The sequence below is a fragment of the Hyalella azteca genome, unplaced genomic scaffold (genome assembly GCF_000764305.2).
Source record: "Hyalella azteca isolate HAZT.00-mixed unplaced genomic scaffold, Hazt_2.0.2 contig3532, whole genome shotgun sequence".
NCBI classification, from domain to species: Eukaryota; Metazoa; Arthropoda; class Malacostraca; order Amphipoda; family Hyalellidae; genus Hyalella; species Hyalella azteca.
In genome coordinates this window covers 30,261-56,380 of record NW_025933780.1, presented here as the reverse complement: position 1 = coordinate 56,380, position 26,120 = coordinate 30,261, and the positions used below count along the sequence as shown (strand labels likewise).

General features: G+C 37.3%; 1 protein-coding gene across 1 annotated transcript; it reads right to left on the bottom strand.

Annotated features, from left to right (window-relative positions):
* Positions 1 to 216: 216 nt before the first annotated feature.
* Positions 217 to 7,677, bottom strand: LOC125177609. The gene is made up of 4 exons (XM_047879649.1): positions 7,533 to 7,677; positions 4,201 to 4,768; positions 715 to 1,298; positions 217 to 230 (listed from the first exon to the last, which is right to left on the bottom strand). Exons 1-4 carry the CDS (start codon positions 7,675 to 7,677, stop codon positions 217 to 219), a joined length of 1,311 nt encoding a protein of 436 aa, XP_047735605.1.
* Positions 7,678 to 26,120: the final 18,443 nt, after the last annotated feature.

The following is a 26,120-nucleotide window of genomic DNA, read 5'->3' as shown; positions in this document are numbered from 1 at the left end:
CGATCAATATCTTTCGTTATGTGAGAAGAAAATCGCTGGGATATGAGTAAATCATCAAATTATAACTGTCTTTTTAATGAGTTAGGCTATATGTAAGACTAATAGCAAAACCTAACTATTTGGCTAACATAAAGTTTGTCAACTCACCAATTCACCGCCACCTCGCACATTTCATTCACGCTGGAATACTTGCGCTAATCTCGACTGGCTTGTAGTTCATTCCGTGAGGGCTGCACACGTTCCGGTAGATTAGGTTCACTTCTTGGACATCACGTGGCGAGTTGCTAAGGTGGTGGCCTGAAACTATCGGAGATTTCGGGGTGAAGGAAGACTTGATTTCTGACTCAACGACTCTACCTTCATCATTATTTTGGACTTGATTTTGTTCTGTATGGCGAAACGACGTTGTCGACGGAGCGGTTGAGGCATTTATTTCTGTGGAAAACGTGCGATGCAGAGAAGTTGTCGCAGCAACATATGGAACAGTGTTTCGGTTTTGATGTTGGTTGTTTTCCTGATAAAATTTTGGTGTGGGTTGCAGTTTCACTTCACTAGAATAAGCGTGGAAAACAGGAGAAGAATGTTGATCGTGAAAGAATGAATTTGGAAACGGCAAGGAATTAGAGTCAAAACTTTCCAGTTGTTCCTGGCAACTGTTATATACATAATTTTGAGAATCCTTGCGAAGACCGCTGTTGGGTGCGTATAAATCACCTGGGGCTGTCTTTAGAAAATTTTGGATATCTACCCTTTTTGCAAAAACGACATTCTGAATGCGGCTATCGGCTGCATCGGAATTCACGGGCTGTGTGTTTTGATGAATAACTTCAACGTCGTCGAGGCAGTGATATATGAAATCATCGTAACTGCTGTCACCCGCATTATTTTTACCGACAGATTCTTCATGGAGGTTTTTATTTAGATCTGATATAATGGGTGCATCTTCACTGTTAAGGAAGCTCATAGACTGCCTTGTATTATTGGAATCTTCGTTTTCAATTAAGTCATCTCTTCCGAGGGGGTTACTCAAGTGGGATTTATTCTGTGTAGTCTCACTTTCGGCGAATTCCTCTTTTTCGAGGAAGTTGACAGATTTATGATCCGCATCATCATTTTCATGGAAGCCAGAGAAGTTTTTGTGAGGAGGAGAGCTTGAGTGCAGAGGGTACTTAGAGGCAAGTGAAGAAGTGGTGGTGTGGTGGGGAGCGTGCAGAAGGAGTTTCGAGTGACGCGAGAACCAGAGTTCTCGGTGCTTCTGGTAAGATAAATCCGGTAGACAGAATGCCTCGCATGCCGATCTGTGGGAAAACGAACAACATCAGCATTAGTAATTTTTATATGACGGAAATCAAGTTTGGCAAGCACATCATTAAAAGAAAAATTAAAAATACATATTTTCCGATGCATTAAACCAAAACACATCAACATTCAATCCTCTAAACTCAGTGAATAAATCAGTTTTTGAAATCAGAATGGCTAATACGATCACAGTCGAAAACCACGTTGATATTCCACGTTAAAAAAAGGAAAATCATTGTATTTGTTAAGACTTGGGTATTCTGGCGGTGCCTAGTGGCCAGGGTTCGGTCTACTGGCCGTAACTAGTTGCTAGGTTTAAAGGAACGAACAGCTCACTAAATAATCCCATTAGATTTTTTACTTTGGAAAATTTTGTTATTAATGACGAATGACACAGATTTTAGTCACCCTGACTAATTCGACGCTATAAGTCCTATCAATAGAAAGATTAGATCAAAAGAAAGATGGGACCACTATTCATATGCAAATACCTACAGAATGTTAAATTTCAGTGAGTGTCAACATATTATGCTTGCATGACAAGCACTGTGCCCTTTAAAAATGCTGAGACGCTCGCGGCTCTTGCTGCCTTTACATCGCTTCTTTAATTTAAACTCGCACCGAATATAAGTCCTGAAAGCAGGTCGGTCTGGGAGCACTGCTTTTGAAAGCACGCCAAATTAAATTAGAGACTAAACTTCCAAGAACATTTTTCTTTTTGTTCTCGGTGGACGCCAAAGCTCCAGAGAACTGAGGTCTTATGCCGACTACAAACAGATCGGGCGCTGTTTGCCTGAGCTGATCTAATAAGTTGATTTTTTGCCCGGGTGTTGTCTAACTCGGCAATTAAAGAGGAAACTTTAGATGAGGCCATTGCTTTACTTCGAATTTCCTGAGGGCAGGAAACGCCATTGTAGAGACGGAATTGACCAGCTCTCAATTTGAAAAGAAGATAAACTTTGTGACTTAACAATGAGTTGTTCACTTTGTGTGAATTATTTGGAAATTATGTTGCTTAGTAATGCACAAGCAGATCGTATAACAGGCAAAACTTGATTAGTATGAACAAAATTGCGAATAATGGGGCGGGATGTTATATGAAAATTAATTCATTTTTTTACCGGAAAGAATTTTACAAAGTTGTGTTGTAGTGAATTAATAATACCATAAATGATTCTTGAAACATAAAATTATATTTGTAATTGTACGATATTTGATAAGAAATTATCTCTTCCATTCCGCCTAACTTTGATTTAAATAGAAGGAGTCCAGGAAAACGATTGCCTCGCACGACAGTCTCCGCTGATTGGATTAGGCCAATAATTATCAAGCCAATTCTGTTCGACTACGGCCGATTTGCTGAAATAATTCTCGAGTTCCAATGGAACTTCTCCAACTTTGCGCGTGGCTTTGATAATCTGGAAAAAATATGGAAATGTTTTAGTACTCGCCGCACCAATTCAACTCGAGCATTTCTATCTGAAAGTTTAAATCAGTAGCTGATGTTTTTTTATTTTTTTTAATCATTGCGTAATATGAATAAAAAATTTCTTAGGAATTATCGTTCAGTTATTATTACTTTGTCAAAAAGCATTTCATGGTGCTAATTTTTGATGAATAGGATGACATGAAATGCGGAAAGACCTTTATTGAAATGTAGTCAAAATCGTACAAAGGAAACTGTGGGAGATATTGTTTAAGGGGTCCGAACAAAAGATTCTCATTGAAAATGTATCCATGAATCGTAGTTTTACAGTAATTTAATTACAAAGAAAAAATTTGCATGGCTTTTCAATGAAAGAATAACTCAAAATAACTCCAATTTAAAAAAAAAAATCCAAGCATGTTGACGCCTTTTAATCGAAGATCGACCAACAATAACTGGATGAAAACTTGGCTATTTCATTTTGTTGAGGTCATATATAATGTCATATTAAAAGAAGTCAACTATTTTTACACGCAGAAGCTAAACATTCAGAAGAGCTTTTCATATTCACATTGACAATTTTGAGCAAGAAACAAATTCATCGCTGGATAGTGTAAGCGTGCTGTTTCTTATATCAAGAAAATGAATATTCATTCTGTAAATGTTTTGAATTTAAATATATTTTACTATCTTTACATGATGGTATCCTTCAAATGGAATGTTCTTCAAAAGATTTTTTGAGGCCTCAGGATAAAATTTTATTTTTATTCTCGCGCTAAAATAACCTGAGCCAAGTCTTCGTTAAATGAAATTCAAACGCTTGGAGCAAGTCTTAATTTTTCTAATTCCCTACCTTGACAATATTCGTAACTAGAAATATGACGAACAAAATACTCCAGCAAATATCGAGCAATGCATTTCACCCTAACTTAGGATGAAGGAATTCAGTTTTCCTGGTGACAGCTTGCGCTGAAAAGTCCCGCCTCCTGCACAGAACAACTGACAACTCAGTCCTGCAGGTCAATATAATAAGATCTTGGACGGTTGACGTTTTCGGCTGCATTTTAAGTGGCGAATTTCTGGACGTCGCCCTGGGCAAGTTTAATTTCCGGTAATTTATTCACTAGGTACTAATATTCTGATTTGTTTTATTGTTTCTGCTCTCTGGCGGAGAGGCAAGGTAATTTTTAAAAGCAACGCAAGCGATTTTTTCCATATAAAAATGCCAGATTCGAATGAAAACTTTTAGATTAACGTCTTAACTTTAATTTTAAATATGCCATTGACAGTATTGAGCCAAATGAATTTGACAAGGTAAAGGCAAGATTTATTTCAATATAATTGATATAATTTTTTAATGAAAAATAAAAGAATGACCTCGAGAAAATTGATCACTTCTACAATCAAGCGCCAAAATTTTAACGAATAAAATAGCGATCTGGTCAATGCAACTATTTCTGATAAAAAAAACTCACCCACAAGGAGCCATGTCATCTTCAGGATCTTCGTGCACAAAATCTTCACAATTCAAGAGATGGTCTTTTTTGGAAGCCTTGAGCTTTTCATTATGAAATTTTTTGAAACTTCTGCGATTTTCTCCGAGTGATCCATCACTATTGTTGTCGATCATCTCGTAACACCAGGCTGAACTTTGCGCCCCTAACATGGACGGATAAGTGCCATCGGATTGGTGGTTGCTGACTTTAATGTAGTGTTGTTTAGCAACTTGTGGAGGCTTCAAAATGTACGAGGTTTCTTGGCGCTGAGGCTGGCTGATCTTCAAAGACTTCTGAACGTGAGCAAGAACATCGTGCTTTCGGAAGGTTTCAGTACCTCTCATCTGGTGACTTTGGGCATGATACTCCGTATGGTCGTAGACTTGGTCATTGTATTTGAAGAGAACAGAGCCATGATTCTGTGAGTGCAGGGAAATTTTCTTGCGACGATAAAAGCAAGCCATGACTGTCAGGAGTAACGTTGTTGAAGCCAAAGCCATAGGTAGGGCGAAGAAGAGTGCGCTACTCCCGCCGTCACTTGTTGGACCTGGTGAACAAGTGTGATAATTTGATAGGGTTAATCGGTTTCGCTAAAATGTTTAGGACAAATAGCAAGAAATAAGTTGAGTGACAGTCGAGCCAAAAGATCATTGAAAAATATAAAATCTGGTGAACGTAAATAAATTTAAATATAAAGTACAAATTTAGGGAATATCAGTTTACTAGCTTGGGGTTATCGGTTGTGAGCTACTAATCAACAAAATAATTAACTTTTAGTAATTCAATACTTTTTTATTCGGGGTAAAATACACCAGTTAAATTTTGGTTTATGAATAATGTACTCAGACAATAAAACTCTGGCAATGTTAGACCGTAAACATTTATACTTCCACCAAGTTTATCATATCTCCAACTTGGCAGTGTACTCAACACACATACGTGGTATTAAATGTATAGTAAATTCACACAAGCACACTAGTTGACCGCTCTCCCTCCTGACTGAGAAAGGCCTAACGACACTCAATAGGTTTACCCCATAGGTTTATTGGTTTTACGTTTTACCCCATATCAAGGTTTACCCAATAGAATCCAGTTTACAAGGATTCGATACAGGTAACACACAAGCCGCAATCGTACCGTCGATTTGCTTGTCTTGACTCGTCAACGTGAAAGGTGTTAGCCGCTGCAGGGGACGTCGATATTGGACCGCGTGCTCTAGTACTGAACTTGAGATTTTCGGGATACTTTGGCGCAGTAAATTCTGCGTTGCATTGAAAGTTTGAAAGAGTAAATCGGCACAAACATAAAAATGGAACGGGTGACCAGTCGATAATTAAAGTGGACTCTGCAATGGATTCTTTGACGCAAGCACAGAGTGTATGAAGTTCAGTTGAGCGTGAAGATCAAGTATTTTGGTGGGTGTTAGTTTTTCAATACGAGAATTTGTGACACATTCTTGCATGTTTTATATCAACCACAAAATATATCCATCGAAGTAGCAAAAACAATGCCCATATTTATAGCCGTTTTCATGCGATCTTACCATTTTTAACTGTTTTAGGAGCTTAAAAAAGATGATTTAATATATACAATATATATCTCGAATTTACATCAAACGGCCCATTGATTATGTTCGCAACAAACAAATTTCCCGATTTTGTCCCTGCAATGCTGTTGAATTTCAGGGATGGTATGGGAATTGGACTGGGATGAAGCTATAGACGTCAGAAAGATCGCGCTAACAAGCCGCTTCACTCAACTTCACGACCAGTTGCACTCTCCAAATTGCTCCGAAAATAAGTGATCGAATAACCCACGTCCAAAGTGCTCATCGAAGCAAAAAATGCCGGGAAAATAAAAAAAAATCAGAATTGGGACCGAAATCGCGAAAAATATCGGAACGCATTTATTTGATGTGTTCATTTCAAAAGCATTTATTTGATGTTCATTTCAAAATGTCACGTCCTGAAGAATTATGTACGAATAAGGTATTAGATTTCGCCGTTGAATGATATTCTAACCATATACTCGTATATGTTATTTTTTATGTTTTTCATAATGTTTTCGATTTTTTTTTGCTCTTGGTCGTATAACTAGCCCGATTAAATTACGTTCCATGTTCTTCAGAAGGATTGGGATGGCAATATCCTCATGATTCATTTGCAAATCCGAAAATGCATTCTAAAAAACTGTGTTAAATTTTATGTTCGTGAAAGCGGGATCGCTTTCAAAAGATTTTTTAGCAACCAAATAAATAATTTAGTCATGGCAACACCGAAATGAAAATTTTGTGGAAAGTTCAGTGAGGTTTCAGTCTTCATCTTATGCTGATTTTTAGAAGGCGCCTAGAGACAGAAGCAAACACCGCAGATTGCAATTCCTCGAGGCTCGCCTCTGTTTATTAAATGCAAATCGGTCTCTTCTGAGTTTTCCTTCAACCTTTTGGTCGAAACCAGAGGAACACCAGTGACTTCAGCAATCAGGCAGCATCTCAATAGCTGCTGCTTGCACGTTTAAATGAATTCAGCGCTGTAAACAGGACCTCAAATCTATTTTTGGAAATTTCCAAGAAATTTCGCAGGGTTGAAGACAGCCAACTCCTGCGATCACTTTACATTTGTGCCTCTCATCGGAGCTTTGTGAGCACATTCGCTGTGGCATCTGCATAATCTATTCCGACGGCGTCTCTGCCTTTGCTGCTTCTACTGCAGTCTAGTTCTCTCTAACCCCTGGACTTATATTGCACCTTAGATGCATTTAAGATACACGAGGAAGAAATGCAAGCCAAATGAAGAATTGCAAACTGAACTGATTATGTGTCAACACAAAAGAACTGATGTTAACACAAATAACAAAAATAACTTGATCAATGTAAGTTTAATGCGTAAAACGCTGAGGTCGATCCCGATCTTTATATCTTGATGTTTTTGCCCAAAATGACAGAAGTTACATAATTATTAAGTTAAATTTTATTAATTTCACTGAAATATAAATTAATAATCACATTTATAATTAGATACATTCTCAACTTGTTGCCAATTGTCGGTTGTAGTAACACATAGCAGACAACTAACTTTTATCATCATCAAACTTCCGGTTAAAAATATCCGCTAATTTTATCAAACTAAAATTATTGGTTTCAATAGAATTCAAATACATGAAATTGCCTAGAATTATCATGAACAAATGATAATAAAAGTAAATCAGCACTCTCTCGTGAGAAACGCTGTAAAAATTATTCTCTAGAAAAAAGTTGTTTGGAAAAAGAAAACTAAAATAAAAATAAAATGAAAAATTGACCGTTTTCTCACCTGAAAGGGCCATGGGCTTGAGCTCGTGGTGGAGATTCCGAGAAGCGTCCTCAAAATTTTGCGTGTTTTCTGCTGCGGTTTTGAAGCTGATCGTGGAAGAGGAGTACTGTGGTATCTGAGATACGGGGATGTCTTGGAGCCGCATGGGATTTTCTTCGCTTTGGCTTGAGAAATTATTGAAGGAATGAGTTTTAGTTCTTTTTAGAGTTGACGTTCGAATAGAGTTTGAAATCCCATGATCGAAAGATGCGGTTTTGAGTAAAAGTGTTTTGTTGGTTTTAGGATCAACGTCATGAACTTCCAACGATGTGTTTGAAGAAGTTCTATTTTGTTTTTTAAATAATTCATCTTGTGGTATTGATCCACGAGAATTATGGATGCCCGTTTTCCTGGACGATTGAAGTGCGTAAGATTTATTGTTTTCTGAAAAATCATCTAGTATGCTTACTGCATAGCTTTTTGAAATAGTAGGATCATCTAAATTAACAAAATGATGATTACTCTTGAGAAGAAAATTGTCAGAATTGTTCGCTTTATTCGTAGAGTTAGCTGACATTTTGAAACCGGTTCCCTCTTGCAAAATCGTTTCGAATGTCCAAGTGTCATTGATAGTTTTCTTTGCCTCGTCTAATTGTTTTATATCAACATCTGGCTTCAAATGGATCGTGTGAAGAGTTACAGGCTCTGAGATAGGAATTATGCTAAACAGGTCAACGTCGTTGTTCTCTGATTTTGCATGCGAGGAATAATTTTTTGAAGATTTATTTCCGAGAGACTGGAAAATGCGTGCCTCCTGCGCATCCCAGATGTTTCGATCAAGTTCAGTCCCTACCGGTGAATCATTGCCGAGGGACTGTGATACTTCGCGAGAAAACAAGCCTCTGAAAGTGGGGTTCTGAGTGGTATCTAGAGGAGATAAAATGTGATTCTTTTCAGGTTTGTCAGTTTGAAGAGAGAGTTTTTTGCGTTGTGAGGATTCCTTTGACATGGTAATGTAAGGTCTTATTTCTTGACCGTTGATTTTTCTGAAAAATCTCGACGAGTCGGACTCTTTGGTTCCCGTTCTGCCGATATCAAATTGATACTCGGGAGACTTCGCATCTGAAGAGGTCTCTTCATTGTCGGTCTCGTTCAACTTCGAATTTTCCTTTTTGGCCGACAATGGAGTCTCTTCAAAATAAACTCCAACAGTCTTTAAATTGTTCTTCGTGACTTTTGTAATCGATTTTTTATTATCGGTGTCACCGATATATGGATTGGAATCAAATAATTCTGAATAACTCATGTTATCGCTGGAGATTGGGAACTCAATTTTAGGAGAATTTCCATTATTCAAATTCGATTTCAAAGTTTCCACTGGAAATAAACCCGAACTCAAAGTTATTGGCGTATAGTTTGCAAATTTTAGATTATGCTGCGCATTTTCGAAATTGTACGATGAAGTAAAAACATCTGCTTCCCTCCCGCTCGATCGCTGAGACCAAAACGTGCGATGTCTTCGTGAAAAGTTCAGCTTTGGCCATGACGTTACAAGTCTTTTCTTCTTGTGATTTTGTCGTTCCAAAATCGGAGTTAGGAATTTCACGAATTGAACATCATTCCATTCAGACTCTACGTGGCTAGCCATTAAAGTTTTCGGTTCTGATTGATTGACCGAAGTAGAACGCCTTCCGGGAACCGAATTTTTTAAAGGTAGTACTGGTGTATGAGCTGTAGTATTCCGTACGGAGCTAAGTTTGGGATTAATTTGGTTTTCATCATTCACGCTCTCGTTTCCGAGGTTCAGTTCAAAAATGTGATGTTGGTCTTTGCTAATCTTCTTTACTGGAAATTTCTGTTCGCCGATTTCGGAAATTTCTCGTTTGTTGTCCGTTAGTTGGTGCTCGTATACGGTCGATATGTGTTTCTTAGCAAATCTTTCGTTATTAAAGGCCTCAGTTCTAAGCCCATGCAATCCAGCATCAGGTAATAAATTATCACCGACCTCACCCGATTCTTGCATTATACTCAAATCACTGATGTTCGCTGGTGCTTGACGATGCATCAAATAAATTTTCCTCGATTCTCCTACAGCAAATATTTTTTTGGAGTTTTGGTGAACCTTTCTTTTCCTACTCGTTCTTTTTCGTGGCCGATCAGAAGCTCGTTTATGATCTATACTACTGAAAATATCCCTCTCTAAAGCACGGGAAAATTTTTCCACATGCATGACAATGGGTATATTGTTTTCTACTCTACTATATATATCGCTAATACTGCTGGTTCTAGCTAATAGGTTAGTAGGCGAGCGATATGTTAATTGTGTTTCGTTCTCCAAGGAAGAATGCGTTATCGCGGACCCAGAACCTGAAAAAGAAGAAAGATAAATGATATGTTGGTTAGCTGCTAATTTTATTCCTTTGAAAGATGGTAAACTGCTAATATTATTTCTTTGAAAGATGGTAAACTGCTAATTTTATTTCTTTGAAAGATTGTAAACTGCTAATTTTATTTCCTTGCCATGTCATTGAATAGGAAACGGGAAAGTAAATCCGTAAGATTTTTATAGCCATAATAATCTTTAATTACTTGTAAAGTGCAAAAATATTGAGCGCAGAAAATAACTAGATTATTTATAAGTAATAACTAGTAAAAATGTCATAGCTTGACTGAATTGTACGATCTAACTATACGTCTCATATTGTCTCCTCTTCGAAATTTGACAATTTGTTCGCCCCGTTCAATATTTTTTGCCAATTTTTGAAACCGCGAAACTCAATCGCATAAATTTCGGCAGTAATTTCCTCCGATTGAGCTTCTTAGTTCGGCAATCAAGCTTCGCGATTGCATTGCGTCCAATCAAGACCGCCCCCCACCCTCAACCTCGCCTCACGGCGTCATTTTGCAAAACTTCGCTGAAAACACGCGTCGATTTTCAAAAAGTCGCTTATGATGGACGCTGACGCTAGCATTATTTCTTTGCACTTAAATTAAGGGTTTTCATTTGAGGGCTTAAAATTCATTTATGTCCCATAATAAAAAAAACTTCCAGATATGTTCGGCACGAGCTCGAGTATAGTATGAGCTGTGCTGCCATCGAACATCATAATCATGATTATTGGGTTTAATATGTTGTTAATTGTTTGCTCATTAAGTCGTATTTAAAGTATAATGCAATGCGTAATATCAAACGAATAATTGTTTTTCGACGGGCCACGCAAACCGGCATCTAAGCTTGCTGGAGACTGTTTCCGGGACAGACTCCTCTGGTCGTAATAAAAATTATCCCTTATCCCTAGGAACAAAATTTCCTTACGCAAACTATATCATTACGTTCACAAAATTTCTTCACACTCGCACACTTTCATCGCACTCGCACACTTTCATCGCACTCGCGAACTTTCTTCACACTCGCGCACTTTCTTCACACTCGCACACTTTCATCACACTCGCACAATTTATTCACACTCACGCACTTCACACTCGCACAATTTCTTTACACTCGCACAATTTAATCACACTCACGCACTTCACACTCGCACAATTTAATCACACTCTCGCACTTCACACTCGCACACTTTCTTCACACTCGCACAATTTCTTTACACTCGTAAACTTTCTTCACACTCTCACAATTTCTTCACACTTTGCTTTTACTTTAGCACTATTTCTTGCGAATTCTTTTGTACTGATTATTAATTATAATATTCTTCCGTTACATTAGCACTGTTTCTTAGCACTTGAAGCGTTTCATCTCTCGAAATCTTTTTGCTGGCTCCATTCTCATTATTATAATTCGGAATCCCTTCGTACATAATTAATAAAAATTTTAATGACTCGGCTTCTTCCCTTATGCTGCTTTTTACTCTCAACGCCAGGGCTAAGTAAGACTATTCCACAGAATTATTTCACGTGACCGTGTCACACACGTGACCGTGTCACACGTGTCATTTTACGATACCATTCTGCGCGATCATTTACGTAGATATCCCACATGGCCGTTCCACTACACCATTCCACATGACCACACCATAAGGCTGTTCATCAACACCATTCCACAAGACCTTACCACATGACTATTCCACACGACAACACCGCAAGACCGTTCCACTATACCATTCCATAAGATTATACCACATGACCACACCACAATACCATTCCTTGACCATTCCTCATGACTATTCCACTAGACCATTCCATAAGACCGTTCCACAATACCATTCCACTAGACCATAACACTAGACCACACCACAATACCATTCCATATGACCATAACTCATGACTAGACCATTCCTCACTAGACCATTTCAAAAGACCGTTCCACAATACCATTCTACATGACCATACCTCATGACCATTCCACTAGACCATTCCGAAAGACCGTTCCACAATACCATTCCACTAGACCATAACACTAGACCACACCACAATACCATTCTACATGACCATACCTCATGACCATTCCACTAGACCATTCCGAAAGACCGCTCCACAAGACCATGCCACAGACCCCGGGTTCCTCAGTCTGGTAGAATTTTCCCTGCTTATCACTTCTTTTGGAACAATCGGGCGGTGCTAATGAAGATCTGTGGCGGCCGCTGGATTAGTTGATTACTCGAGGGGAGCCTGAGCTGCAGGAAATGGCTCCTATACGAGCCTCGATGTAGACTTTTAGCAGCGGCAACCTCGTTATTTTTAGGCTTCCGCCTACTACCGAGATCACAACACCAGCAAACACGATCCTAAAACCCGGTCCATTTTTGTCGATTGTACCACCTAACTCGATGATGCTGACCGTTTTAGGATTGTAATCGTTTTTTAACACCCGGTAACTTCATTTGACAGTAGCGAGATGGAATCTTTTAGATTCCTTTGCAGTGCGGAAATTAATTTTTTATATCACGTAGTTGCATGCAATCGAATATATCTCATTTTTAACGCTAGCCTCAACTCTTCCTTTGGTAATGACCAACCGCTGCGCTCAGTTATCGAAGGCACACATTAAAAGCAAGAATGATCGCTTAAGTGTAATTAATTTTTGATGTGCTCGATTAGTTGCATTTATGTATTATTAAACAAAATACATGTAAACATTTTCAATTGTTTTCACCAATCGCTCTCTTCGCACTTCTACGTAGATACGTTTTTTTTTTGTTCCACGGCAAATGTTTTATAATCCGTATTAATATACTGTACGTATAAGTTTTGTTTTGTTTTCAGGAACGTAAGTTGTTATTTCAAACACGTCTTCCCAAACTTAAGGGGTTCACTCAGAAAAATCAATTGTCAAATTGTCCAAATAGTGACATGTTTTCTTATTGGTAGAACCAGGATGACCCACACAAGCGCAATTAAAAAGTGCATAGATTTAAAACCTATATAGTCTCCTAGGAGCAGGTTACACTTAAAAAATGAATGATCGTAGTGTCCAAAAAGTTATAGACATTTTTCAGGTAGTACTGATAGCCTGGTCCTTTTGCCGGACCAGGCTGAGTTAATATGACCCACATTGGGGCAGAAAGTACATCACGATTTGGACAAAGTCTCACACATTTCTCTGAGCTGTGCAGCTCACCGTGTAGTTCTCAAACGCTGCATCAAAGGATGGAACTTTTCAAGCATCTCATTAAGTGCTACGTGTCTCCTAGTACGGCTTCAAAATAGCTTGCAAAACAGATGAGAAAATTCGAGCACGAACCTGCGTTGATGTTACCAAGTTTTGCACATCTCTGCTAGTACACCGAAGTTTAGACGCCAGAAGTTGGATGAACTTGGAACTGCAGGAGCACCATGCTGTCTGCAGCAACCAACTTATTCACTATAAGGGAGGTGAAGTGAATGCTCGAGACTTGAATGCTGGTGAATGTGAACCATAGAATGGATGGATTGTGAATGATTATTGAAGGGAGTGAATGCACGATCATAGTGTTGTAGATAACGTAAAATCCCAGAATTAGTTACAATAATTAATTTGAAAAGTGACAGTAATGCGTTATTTATCAGATGAGTGGAAACAGGACACAGAAGCTCAAGCAGAGCCCATGAATAGGACTAGTATTCATCTATTAATGTGAAGATCAGACAATTGTGGAGGCTGTGTGACGCGATAAGAATTAAAGTTGCCCATCACCAGGCAGATCAGCTTATTGCGAGGACTGCAAACAATAAAACTCAAGTACAAACTATTATTGGACGATTGAACCAATACAGGATGCTGCACCATCAATAGAGCCGATGTTTATATTGGACTGTACAATACCTGCTGGACGATACAGCCACCAATAAAGCTCAAGTATAAGCTGTATTGGACAGATCAGCCAATACTGGACATTGCTGTCTCCAATAAAGCTCAAGTATAAGCTGATATTGGACAGATCAGCCAATACTGGACGCTGCTGCCACCAATAAAGCTCAAGTATAAGCTGATATTGGACAGATCAGCAGGACTGGACATTGCAAGGCTGCAACACGGTAGAAGGGCGCTTCTTTGAAGTGCTTTATTGGCATCCTCGGCTCGCTCGCCGCCAAAACAGATCCTGATCTCGGTTTCCAGTCGGTTACGCTCTGAACTCTTGCGCAACAATTTTATTTCTTGGCTTAGGCCCACGAAGAGTCACAATTTCAAAAAATAATTATCAGAACTTACCAAAGATTATAGTTCCCAAGTTTCCAACCTGGGATTGACGAAATTTTTCGATGGAAGCTTTAACTCGTAGTAGTGGTGGTCGATATCATTGCTATTTGGAATAAATCTCCAAGTATTTTTGTTAGTAGATTTTAAAACCATTTTGCATTATTGTATTAACTCATATATGCTAACCATAACTTTGAATGGTCGTCCCTCATTTTCCACGCAGTAATTTGTGAGGTAAAGTCAAAATTTTGATCGCATTGTTTTAGGCTTACATCAATAGCTCATGGAATTCCAAACGTTCTGTCCCGATGCTTTACGTTTCAAAAAAATTCTTATGACCCATGAACCATAATAGAAGAAAATGTTTCATTTTACAATAGTATTCGGCAACTCTCTCTTAAATTTCTTTTTACATGGACTCTTTTTGCCTATGTTCCATCAGTAAACGGGATATAGACGTGAGATGCAATTTTACGCTGGCACACAACACGACTGCTTTCTAGCGATCCGACGTTTCGTCTCGCTTTGGTTTCGATACGCAGTCATCAAATTAGCTCGATTTAATTCGTTTTTGATTCGAAGCTTGCAGTCCATATCTCGATCTGGCAAACGGAACACACAAGCGTTCAGTTACAACTTTTTATTGCTTAATTTTCATTCTCACCATCGTTTTAATTATACCCTATAATAGCAGAATATCTTTTCTTCGAACTACCATCGACCTTTTGCTCTTTCAATTGCGGTTTCTTACTGCTTAATGCTTTCTCAACTGTGGCCGGAAAATTATAGTTTCCTCTTATCGGCCTCACATTTTTGCTGCTGGTGCACTCCTACATTTCTATTTAACTAGACAACAAAGGCTTTATTGTTGTATCTGAAATTTTACTAATTTATTAACCGCTAGGTTCTCGTCTGTGCCGACTTGTGGTGGTATAAATCCTTGATCACAATCATTACCCGTGGGATAATTTCCCAAAGCTCATCTAGCAATCCATAGCTCTGTGAAGCTCATAGAACTTCATTCCAAGTTCTGAATGCTTAAACGATCTATTGAAGGTCTAAACTTTGTCTAGATTAACTGCACAACTCGTGCGCATGCTAACGCACTAGCACATGTCCTGGAAAATTCGATGTGCTAAACTTGAATAGAATGCAAGTTAATGATGGATGCTTGAGTTATGGTGCTAATTCTCAATAAAATAAATTATCCAAATTTTGTGGTGATTGTAATTATTAAAATTATTAATAAGGAATTAAAATATACCTGAGTTTAATAAAAATCTCCATGACAATTTTCCGTAACTTGAGATTTTGAGTACGTTTTAAAATTTCCCCAAAACCCTGAGAAATTCTAAGAGCTGAGGCCTCGGATCGAACGCCTTTAGTGAAATATTAAAATTCAGGACATCGGCCGGGCCGGCAGGGCTGCCGGCTCTAACGACATCATTTTAGTTAGCTTTGCATGCAGAAATTGCCTCCATCCGCATAATTTGCGAGTCTCAAAACGAACGCTCGTTTTCGCCGCTAATTTAACTCGAAAAGATCAAATTACCGCAACAAATGAATACGGTAAATCTGCGGCCAAATTCTGAGGTAGGCCAACAAGGTACAAGGCCTTCCCTGGCTAGGATAAATTGGGCTTGCCAAAACCAAATAAAGGGCGTTAAGATTTACTACTTCGTTCGTTTGCAGGTGCCGGTCGTAAATTTTATTTCCTCCTTTTGAATGGTGTAATTTTCCTAAAAAGTTATGATAAAAGACATATTTTGGAGTTTAGAGGCTCATTAGTAATTAGAGGACGTGTTAGCCGTCAAATATTTCTTGCTAATGGTTTTATAAGTAGTAAAGAAGATAATGTAAAATGTGAAAAACGATGAAATATTTGTGTGAGATTGTATTGAAATCGGTAGTTGCTTGGATGAAGTTAATTTAGGGTTGCCTGATTACGCATTTTCTTCGTTTTGTAAAATTTGAGCAATCGAGAGCTATTTTGCTAGATAGATCAAGGCATGTCCGAGATATTGATAACTGCAACAGAAAAATTTGGTAGTTTTTAAGAAAAATGCTTGGTGATTTCATATATAATTATTAAAGAGCAATTCTTGAGAATTGTAGCTGGGATGGCTGATGTATTATGAAACTTGAACAATGTTGGTAAGGATTATTATATCGGAATATCTAAGAATTGAAAATGATAGTCTCCTCACCTACGAGAATTGTTCATTAACTATGATTACGAAGTGATTATGTGATCAATGAACTCATTAAAACGAACACCGCAGAATGCAAGCAAATACCCTTAATAACTTTTGTATGTTAAAATTTTAAAAATTGTTATCACTCAAAAACAAAATATAAAAAAACTTCGAATTCAAAATCAAAAGAGCCCTTCTTATTTTTGTCCGCTTTTTTGATGACAAGGGAAAAGAGAAACTCGAGGACTTCTGCGCGACTGCCCCAACATCATTACAATTCTTCCAACAAAGCAGCATCGAATGGAAATAATTGACACAATTAGCAAAAACACCATAAAATTATTCCAACATTGAAACAATCACTTGCATAAAGTTAAAACAGCATAGCAGCTATATTACTCCAATATATCTACAACTGCTACATCTCAACAATTACTCACCATAGCAACAATTCCGGCAACATAGCAACAATTGCTCCAATATAGCAACAATTGCTCCAACATAGCAACAATTGCGCCAACATAGCAACAATTACTCAACATAGCAACAATTCCTCAACATAGCAACAATTGCGCCAATATATTGCAACAATTGCTCCAGCATAGCAACATTTGCTCCAACATAGCAACAATTAACTGGACCGCAGACACACAATAAGATCTGACAAAGGGGCCATTCTGGCATTCCATGGCTATTGAATTTGCTGTTACCAAACGACTCCTACCACAGCCGACTTTGATTTTAGGGACCTGCATGGTGAATCTGTATTTTAGAAATTATTTTACATTTCAGTTATTTAAGACTACTTATGCATAAGTATACAACATATGTAGAACAATTGTGTTAGCACTCAGTTTCATACACTGATTTATATTTAATACAATCCATTTCAATTTATATGAAAAGGAAATTTTAAATTTTGTGTGCTCTCAGGATGGCCATAAAAGAACTTGTCTTTTGGCTACCAGGAGATTTTTCAGTTCATAACTTTCGGAAAAAGTCTGGCGACTTGAGACAAGTTTGTGGACTTTGGAGCCGCACTGTCACATGCGACCTCGAGAAATAATTTGTGGCTGCGCACTTAGGCTTCCTGACGTTTATAGAGAAAAGTTATTCGCGCGATTTCCCGTCGTTTAGAAAATCGTTGATTCATGACGATATAAAACGGAGGCTAGTCAACCATAATCTATCGACATTTGTACGCCAGGTATAAAGATAATTTTTGACGACATGAAAACAACGATAATCGATCTTGATGCACCACGATTTGTATGAAAATAATTTCATACGTATATACTTATTTATACTTATAATTAAAAAAAGGATAATTGATCTTGAAGCACTACAATAGGTATGTATAATGACCATTCCTGACCATTGGTGATTTCTCTCGTGACATGACTAACGAAGGGAATGATTTAAATAATAGTTTCATTACAACTTTACGCTTGAAATCGGAAAAATCGTCCACTACATGTAAGTACAATCATCGCAATCATCACGACAAGATCATAGCTGCATTACACTCAGCAGTATTCATGCACGTCTTTGAAATTACACGGACGTGTTCAGAAGTACATGCATTTTCCAACAGCCTTTACACAAGGCTGGGGCGCTCAGGGCCTCATGAGTTGCTGCAAACCGTCGAGTTTGATCCCTGAGCTTCCAATAACCGTAATTCGAAATAACCGTAATTGGAATAACCGTTATAATAACCGTAATTCGACCGACCGTAATAATAACCGTAATTCGAATAACCGTAATAATAACCGTAATTCCAATAACCGTAATTCGAAACAGCGACGGTAGAGGTGTTGAGCTTATATAGCTTAAGGAGCGTGCTGGTGTCGAGAGGCACAAGCACTCGTATAAATCATTTGATCTATAAAAGATGACCGGCCAATGCTGCTTATCTCCTACCAGTATTTTGAATGAGGTGAACTTGCTCGCTTTCCATCTGGAAAATGTGAACCTTAATATTTCCCTTAATATTTTTATTTTTACCCGAAGCAAAATGGACTTTACTTCTCCTCGACATCTTTTTACGATATTTCTCAACTAAATGCTGTTAAAGAAGCGGTTTAGTCAACCTTTTTTATTTTTTCTTGACGCCCGGCAGGCAGTTCAGTCGCACTTTCCACCATTCTTGGCCGTTTAGAAATAAGCTTGAATGCGTCTGAAAAATCTGCTCAGTTTAGTAAAGCGATTGCCCCGGAAAGATGTCGCTCGTAACGATAACGAGCGATATTTACGCTTACGAGGGGAGAGCTCCGAGGCAGGTGTGAAATGCTGGCCTATTTCCTCCATACCAAACCGAAATATGTGAGCCTACTCGCTCGATTTTCCTATGGAGTTTTAAAATAATGGAACTGCAAGATGTTCGGGTGAATGCTACTAACCATTGAGTTTTTTTCAGGAAAAAAACCATGTGGAGGTATTCAAACCTAATTTTGAATATATATTTTTTGTCGAAATTAGGGATCTTCATTGCTCTTGAACGCAAGGGAATAGTTTTTAGAATTGAATCATTTCAGAGCAACGCTTAACATGGAAGTTACAGCCTTTTATAGTAGTATTTAATATGGAACTTGACATTAAATATAATGGTTAAAAATCAGCATAATATAATAATAAAAATTTAGCCACATAATTAAGAAGCATTTCAAAAGTTATACTATTATTACTGTTAAAAATATAATCAATTAAATTAAAGTATTGATACTGTAAAAAAAAACAAATTACTGTAAGTAACACCAATAAAGATTAAAAATATATAGCGCCATTTAATAATATTTCACTTCGGAGAGAAAAGTAAAATGATGTAATTAATAAATTAAACATAAAAGAATGCAATAAAGCTGCGGAGAAAACAAGACATTGTGTATTGTCTAAATAATAACAGAAAAAGATGTGCCAGTGTGCCAGGAACGAAATTCACTGAAATGCTTACCAATCATTTTGAACGCAAATATTTTTCAGTACATTTTTGTTGAAATATCAAAATAGGTCTACCAACCTCCAGAAGCTGTTGTGATGAGCGGAAGCATCCACAACACCAAAAGGAGTGTGGGCACCACACCACCACTCTTGTGCTGCTGTATCTTCACCACACTTCGCATGTGTGTTCCGTAGCGTAGATACGAGGTAGCCCAACAAAATGATACTGGCTGATCCAGTCTCCGAGTTATCATTCAATGCTGAGGGATCGGCTGGTTTGGCTCCAACAACACCAATTTTCAGATAGACATACACGACTGACGCAGGACCTGTGAAGAGATTTTCGTGTTAATTTTTCATTGGAAAGCAATTTTAATTTAAACACTGTTTGGATAGGCTCAGTCACACAGACAATGATCAATCAGTGGCTAGTCTAGGCTATAGGGAAAGGTTTAGTCAATGATCAGTTAATTCAGTGCCTAAATTCAATTGAAGATTTAAAGTTGGCAGCCGGCGTTCTTCTTCACAAACTGCGAACGTAATAACGTTATTAACTTTTGAAAAATGTATGCAGCTCAACAAAAAAAGTGTGATTGACAAAATTGTGTCGTCTGACGCGTTTGACAGCTGCCAGCGTATCTTCAATGAGCAATATTGTAGAACAGCCACTGGATTTTCGTTTATTAACAGAGCTCGCAATTTTCCATACGTTTACAATTCTTAAAGTAGAAAAAAATAATTTTAAATCTTAATTTAACAAGTTATAGCTGAGGCCATTGTCATGACTGCTGGAGAAAACTTTGAACATTGTTGGAGTCAAGATCAGGTCTCTGTTTAATAATTCCCGTTCCCAAAAATAACATTTTTATTTCATTAAATAAACCCCAAGTTGCTTAAATTGAGGTAATTTAATAACCATTTCTTCAACATACGGACACATTAGTATTCGTATCACAAATGTCGATGCAAAATTCATGCCGCCATGGAAACTATAAAATGTCGTCTGATGATAAAAAAGACCCCATCACAGGCAAGGCTTTTAAAGTTTATTGACTTCATAAAATAAAGTGCCAGGCATAAATTCAAGTGTACAGGGTAGCGGCATCCATGATGATACCGAGCCTGAAAATGAACTATCCATTATATATTTAAGAATGTCACTTTACGTGTTGTTTAAGGACGGTATTTACGCCATGGAGACTTCAGTCGTATTTCCCTTACTTTTCTGTGTAGATGTATTCTCTTATTTGTTCATTAATGTTAAGAAAATATAATTCACTGCGTAGCTTATGAAAAACTTCGTTCCGATTATTCGCTTCATCAACCTGTAATGCCATGTTCCTATGACGGGTTAACCTGTCAAATAACCTGCCGCTTATCACTGGCAAGCTCCCAAGCAATCTTGCTGAAACGTCGGGTTAATTTGTTAACAGAAAAATGTATCGAATGAGTCTATAGGGCCCTACGAACAATGTGGTCAATTTAACCCTTATTTTGTTAAAACATGATTATAACAAATTGATTGATGTTGACATGATTAAATCCTGATTTCTTGATTATAACAAATTAAATCCTGATCCATCTTGGAGTGTGATCCCTTCTAGGTATTAAATATAAATCATATATATATATAAATAGAAATTTTTATTAATTGAAATCCCTTATCCCTCTTATAGGATAGCAGTAATCGTGCAATATTGTTTGATATGTGATAATAAATTGTCTTTGCCTTCCATTGGAGTTCTATTTCATTTTCTGTTGCTCACACTCATGCCGCAGTTCAGTATTTGAATAACTTTTGAAAATCTAATTTCTTTCTATGCTCGTATCTATTTTAACGTCTGAATTAACGTTGATATTCTGGAATTTAATTGATAACCTAGAGGGTTTTTCCTCCTGCCATTTATCTTCATCTATTCGCAATTTTTCGTTTCCAGCTAAGATTTTAAATGGTTGCCTATCAATTCTTAGATCAACGCAAAAATTTTTACCGACCTAAAACTTTCCACCGTTTCCCCCTAGAATACCTTTTGTGACGCCTTAAAATAAATCCCCATCCTGGAACATTCCACGTCCAATTTTTTTCCCCCCTGGAAAGCATGTGACCAAACCATGTCGCCCGGAGAGCAACATACGCTCAAGCTGTTCGCTTTCGGAGGTCGCGGCGGTACACTCGCGTTCAGATCGATTTCCCATACAAGGACGTGATCCAGCAAGCCCTCAATTGCGTTAGCGGCCGTTCCTTGCGCCTGATTGAGAGGGAACGCTAGACTCAACATCCTTTAAGTCACACTTTAGCCTGGTTTTGGCCCATTATTTCAACGTATCGAAGAGAAAAAAGGAAAGTTTAATCGTTCGCAGGATGTAAAAATTTTCTTGTGATACACAAATATCGAATTATTTATTATTTTTAACCAGAATACTCTGCAAAAGTTTTACCCTTATTTTAGTAAATCAATAGGCTGTTGTAATTATTACTCATAACATAATTTCATATTTCACAATTGCTCCAAAAAAATAAAAAACGGAATTTGACCAATATCCTAAATTATCATCATTAATCACAAGATTTCGCGGCAGTGTCATCGTGGTAGTGTCTCATTTTTTGTACCAACTGCGTAGTAATTACAAGTCTCGATTTCATTAATCAATGTAATTTCTCATCGTATTCTGCATTATATAACAAGTGACCTGTTTGTAGTTCAGGACTTGAATGCATTTCAATTTTAGGTGAAACTTCGCCCTCTTCAATGACTTATTAGGGAGGCAATAAAAATAGTTGCTTGATGGGTAAGGTCACTTGTAACGAAACTAGGTATTTCATCTTTACCTAATGAATTAATTCTTTATGCAGAAAGTTTAGAAATATGTGTGAATTGTATTACTTAATTTAACTGAGGGTAAAATTAGTACTGAAATAAATAATTTAATGGTATTCATCCACCACAAATTCGCACAACACCAGATCTGGGACTTGAGTTGCTCTCATTTCATTTGCATTTAATGAACGAACTGGAAGTGAAGTGATTTTGCTTCATTTGACTAAGGAATAATCTGCGAGGCTAAATTGAACGGCATTACCTGGAGGGTATTAAGCGAAATCTCTGCGTAATTAGTCGAGGGAGTTTAGCCAGATTGATTCTGAGGGGACCGAGTGGCCCCCTCAGCGACAGAGGGAACAGACGTTGTCTCTTCAGAACCCCTAGTGGTGCTATGCAGCCAGTCAGTTAAATAACTGCGAAATGAGCTTTCAGGTTTGTGTATTAGAATGAAAAAGTCATCTGGATTACTTTCAACGACAAGCAATTCTATATGCGTACTAGGTTCGGGTGTTGACAGATGTAACTCGTCGTTCATTAATTGAAGTTGTTTTTTTTAATATTGATATTTAAGATTACTTTTTTAAATAAACGAGTAAAGTAGAGATAAATTTTAGCACTACACTTTGATCAAATAATATTGCATCGAGTCTAATGATATTGAAGGTTTTCGATAGCAGCTTATTTAACAGAAATTTTTGAAAAAACTTGGACCATGCGAGTATAAAATCTAACATTTTTACCGATTTTCAGAGCAAATTTCTGCAAGCGCAGCCTGTGATAGAGAATTAAAATTCAGAACATCGGTCGAGATGGGAATTTACAGTCTTTGTCTGAGTAGAAGGAACATCTGCGGCCTCGCTGTCTTTTGTGATTCCCAGCGCATTAGGATGCATCACTGCGAGCTACGTGGGAATTCCCAGTCTTTGTTTGAGTTTAGGGAATAATCCTGCAAACAAGCGAGGAATAGAAGAAGTCTTGCTAGCAACGGAAAGCTAGCCCGAAAAAAATAATTTTGTCGGGGAAATATTTCTTGCACAAAAAAAGTATTTGTGATGAATGTAAATCCCACTTGAAAAATAATCGAATTTGGAAGTTCTATGTAACTCGTGAAAGTTATCAACTTTGAAACCTCTATCTGGCTAGAAAGAATGATCGAATTTTAAAGAAAAATGTAACTCGGAATGTGTTCTAGTTATAAACAAAGATCCATCTCAGGAAGAGAATATAGGATGGAAAAAGTAATGAAACGAGGCAGTGAAATCCACCAATCAGCAGGATTCAGTTCAGGACCCGAAGGATGTCTTGGAACGGTTAGAATTCGATCTTATCCATCCTTAGAAATTACAGCCTTTGAAACGGCAGCCGCTGATGCTATACATTCAAATCATGTCCTACACCCACCGGCATCCGGCTAATTAGAGGCCTTGTATGATGCATACAAATCATAGGCGAATCATCGTCGGCCATCCATACAAATTCCAAGCCCATAGATGAAACGTTCACAATTCCAGAGCAAGTCTAGCGTCGGCGCTGCTGCTTCTAGGAATCAATCAGCACGTTTTTTATTCTCTCCGATAAAACTATGAGAATATAAACACTGAAAATCGCTGAGAGAAGAGTAGGGGTTTTCAATCCTTTTTAACATATATTTCTTGGGAATGGTATTCATTTATTCTTGAGTAAACATTAGCAGATGATATTCTTCAGTGAAACGAAGTATGACATTGTTTTGATAACTGCCGTGAATTAATTGAGTATGTCGTTCACTCAAAGATTATATTGAAAAGTAGAGTTTCATGCGTTGGCGTATATTTTGATTCTGATAAATCAATCTTAAAAAATATAACTCAGTACTCATTGCAGTGAGTGACAGAGAGCGCATTTTTTCGTCGACGAAAACTTGAGGTCACGAACAGACGGACGGACAGACAGGCAGACAGACGGACATGGCGAGCACAATAGTGCATTTTTCCATAAATGAGAAAATGCGCTAACAATGATATTTTTAGCGTATTATCTATGTACGTACACGGTGTGCCTCACACGAACCGCAAATTATATATCTGCGCTGATATCTGATTTCTTCGTCTATGACTTAAATGAAAGCGATGTCTGCCTGAATACAGAGGCGTTTCTTACTTTGAATATAAGATCGGCGGAACATCAAAGAGTGAAGCTGCGCGCATGCAATAAAACTCAGACTCTCCGTACACTTTGCACGTTCTGCGCTTAAACACCACATGTTCTAGGCTTAAACTGCTCTTGACACCTGCAGAACTGATTAGCGTACATAGCTCGCTGTAATTACACTTCGTTTGTAATCGCTTAAAGGCATCTCTTTTATTCCAACCAATTGGGGCTGATTGCCTCCTTCTTGCCGCAATTGCAATGAGGAGTCACCGTAAAACATCGACCGTGCGCTACCGATTAAAGGCAATGAATTTTCTGGTTGCTTGATGCGTTTAGAATTGTGTGAAAGTCGGCGCCAATGTAAAAATAATGAGCTTGTGGTGGAAAATGAATAATGAAGCACTGTTGGTGTTGGATGTGACAAATAATCTATCTGTAGAATATTGAAAAAAAGTATGTGAAAAGTGATCTATTTGTCGAGCACAACTTCTTGTCTTGACCATGAACCTCGGTTTGTCTAATTATATTTATATTATTATTTTTAAAATATAAATAATAATAATAATAATAATATGATAAGTAATATATTAATAATATAAATTAATATTAACTGGCTCAATTAATGAGCAATAATATGCTTACAGAACATAATTCACCTTACTGATGATTACTTCTTATGCTAAACCACAGTAGGGTTGCTGAACGTCAAATACTGTACAGAACCATAATTGACTTATAATAACATAAATTGACTTATTGAAGATTAATGGTTTTTATTAACCCTAATTATTTACTAAATACTAATATTTGGCTTGCAGAACCACGATTGTCTTACTCAACATTAAAAAGGAACTTTAAATCAACAATTTTTTTAATTATTGAAATTTTGAACATTTACTGGTTTACGGAACAATAACTTCTATGATTATCTTTCATTAATCCCATTTTATACCTGAATATCTTCACTTTGAACCCCACTTAATTTATATAATTATTATTCAGCTTTCTACATAGCCATTCAAATACATTTAAATCCACCTTCGATTCCCTCTGCTTTACGTGCTTGTTTTTAATTACACTCCCTCTTTTTACCTAACCCTTTCATAGTACTTTTCTTTCACTCCATTTAAAGCATTGCCAACTTAGTCTCATTTATCATATAGGTACATTTAAAATTTATTTATTAATTTATTCACCAAAATTTTATTATTTATCATTAATAATCTTATTATTGTAGCATTAAATTTATTACTTTCCATCTACACATCTAACCCTTTTATTTATTTGAATGCAGTGTAAAGTATTAGTGTCATTTGAACAAGTTCTACATGGGAGCTTAGCAGTAACCTGCGACGCTCGCAATCTGTCCGTTGCTTATCCCAACAAAACATAACGACCACCATCACTGGCCAATGATGGTCATTATCGTGATGATGGAGCATGTCCATCACCGATGATGGCCTCTATCCTACAGGCCGTTACGAGCTGAACTCATCACTGCTCCGATCATATCATCTCTCCCACATCGCCTTTAACATTACTTATTTTTAAGTGTAATGGTAATCTATGAGATGTAAAATAATGATATCTCATCAATATAAATAACAAGAAAATAGTTTTTAAGAGCAAATTTCATAGGATTTTCGAAGGTTTAGAGTTGGTAATACTTACAAAAAAAAATAAGGATTTCGATCTTTATTTTAAATAGTAGCAGTGATTGTGTGATACCTTAAGAAATTAATGTGTGGCAAGTAGAAAACAATTTAATCTTATTATCCTCCAGCAGGAAATACATTGATCTGATAACACGCACATAAGAGAATTATCAAGAATTATGAAATCATAAAAAAATTTATGTAAACAAATTTTCAAACATTTCATAGGTAGGCTT

Bases quoted from the DNA above. Each gene is read 5' to 3' on its own strand.
- LOC125177609 (XM_047879649.1), bottom strand. From the start codon at position 7,677: ATGCGGCTCCAAGACATCCCCGTATCTCAGATACCACAGTACTCCTCT. The intron at 4,769-7,532 runs GTGAGAAAACGG...CTTGTTCACCAG, and splicing joins CAAGCCCATGGCCCTTTCAG to GTCCAACAAGTGACGGCGGG. The intron at 1,299-4,200 runs GTGAGTTTTTTT...GTTTTCCCACAG, and splicing joins GATGACATGGCTCCTTGTGG to ATCGGCATGCGAGGCATTCT.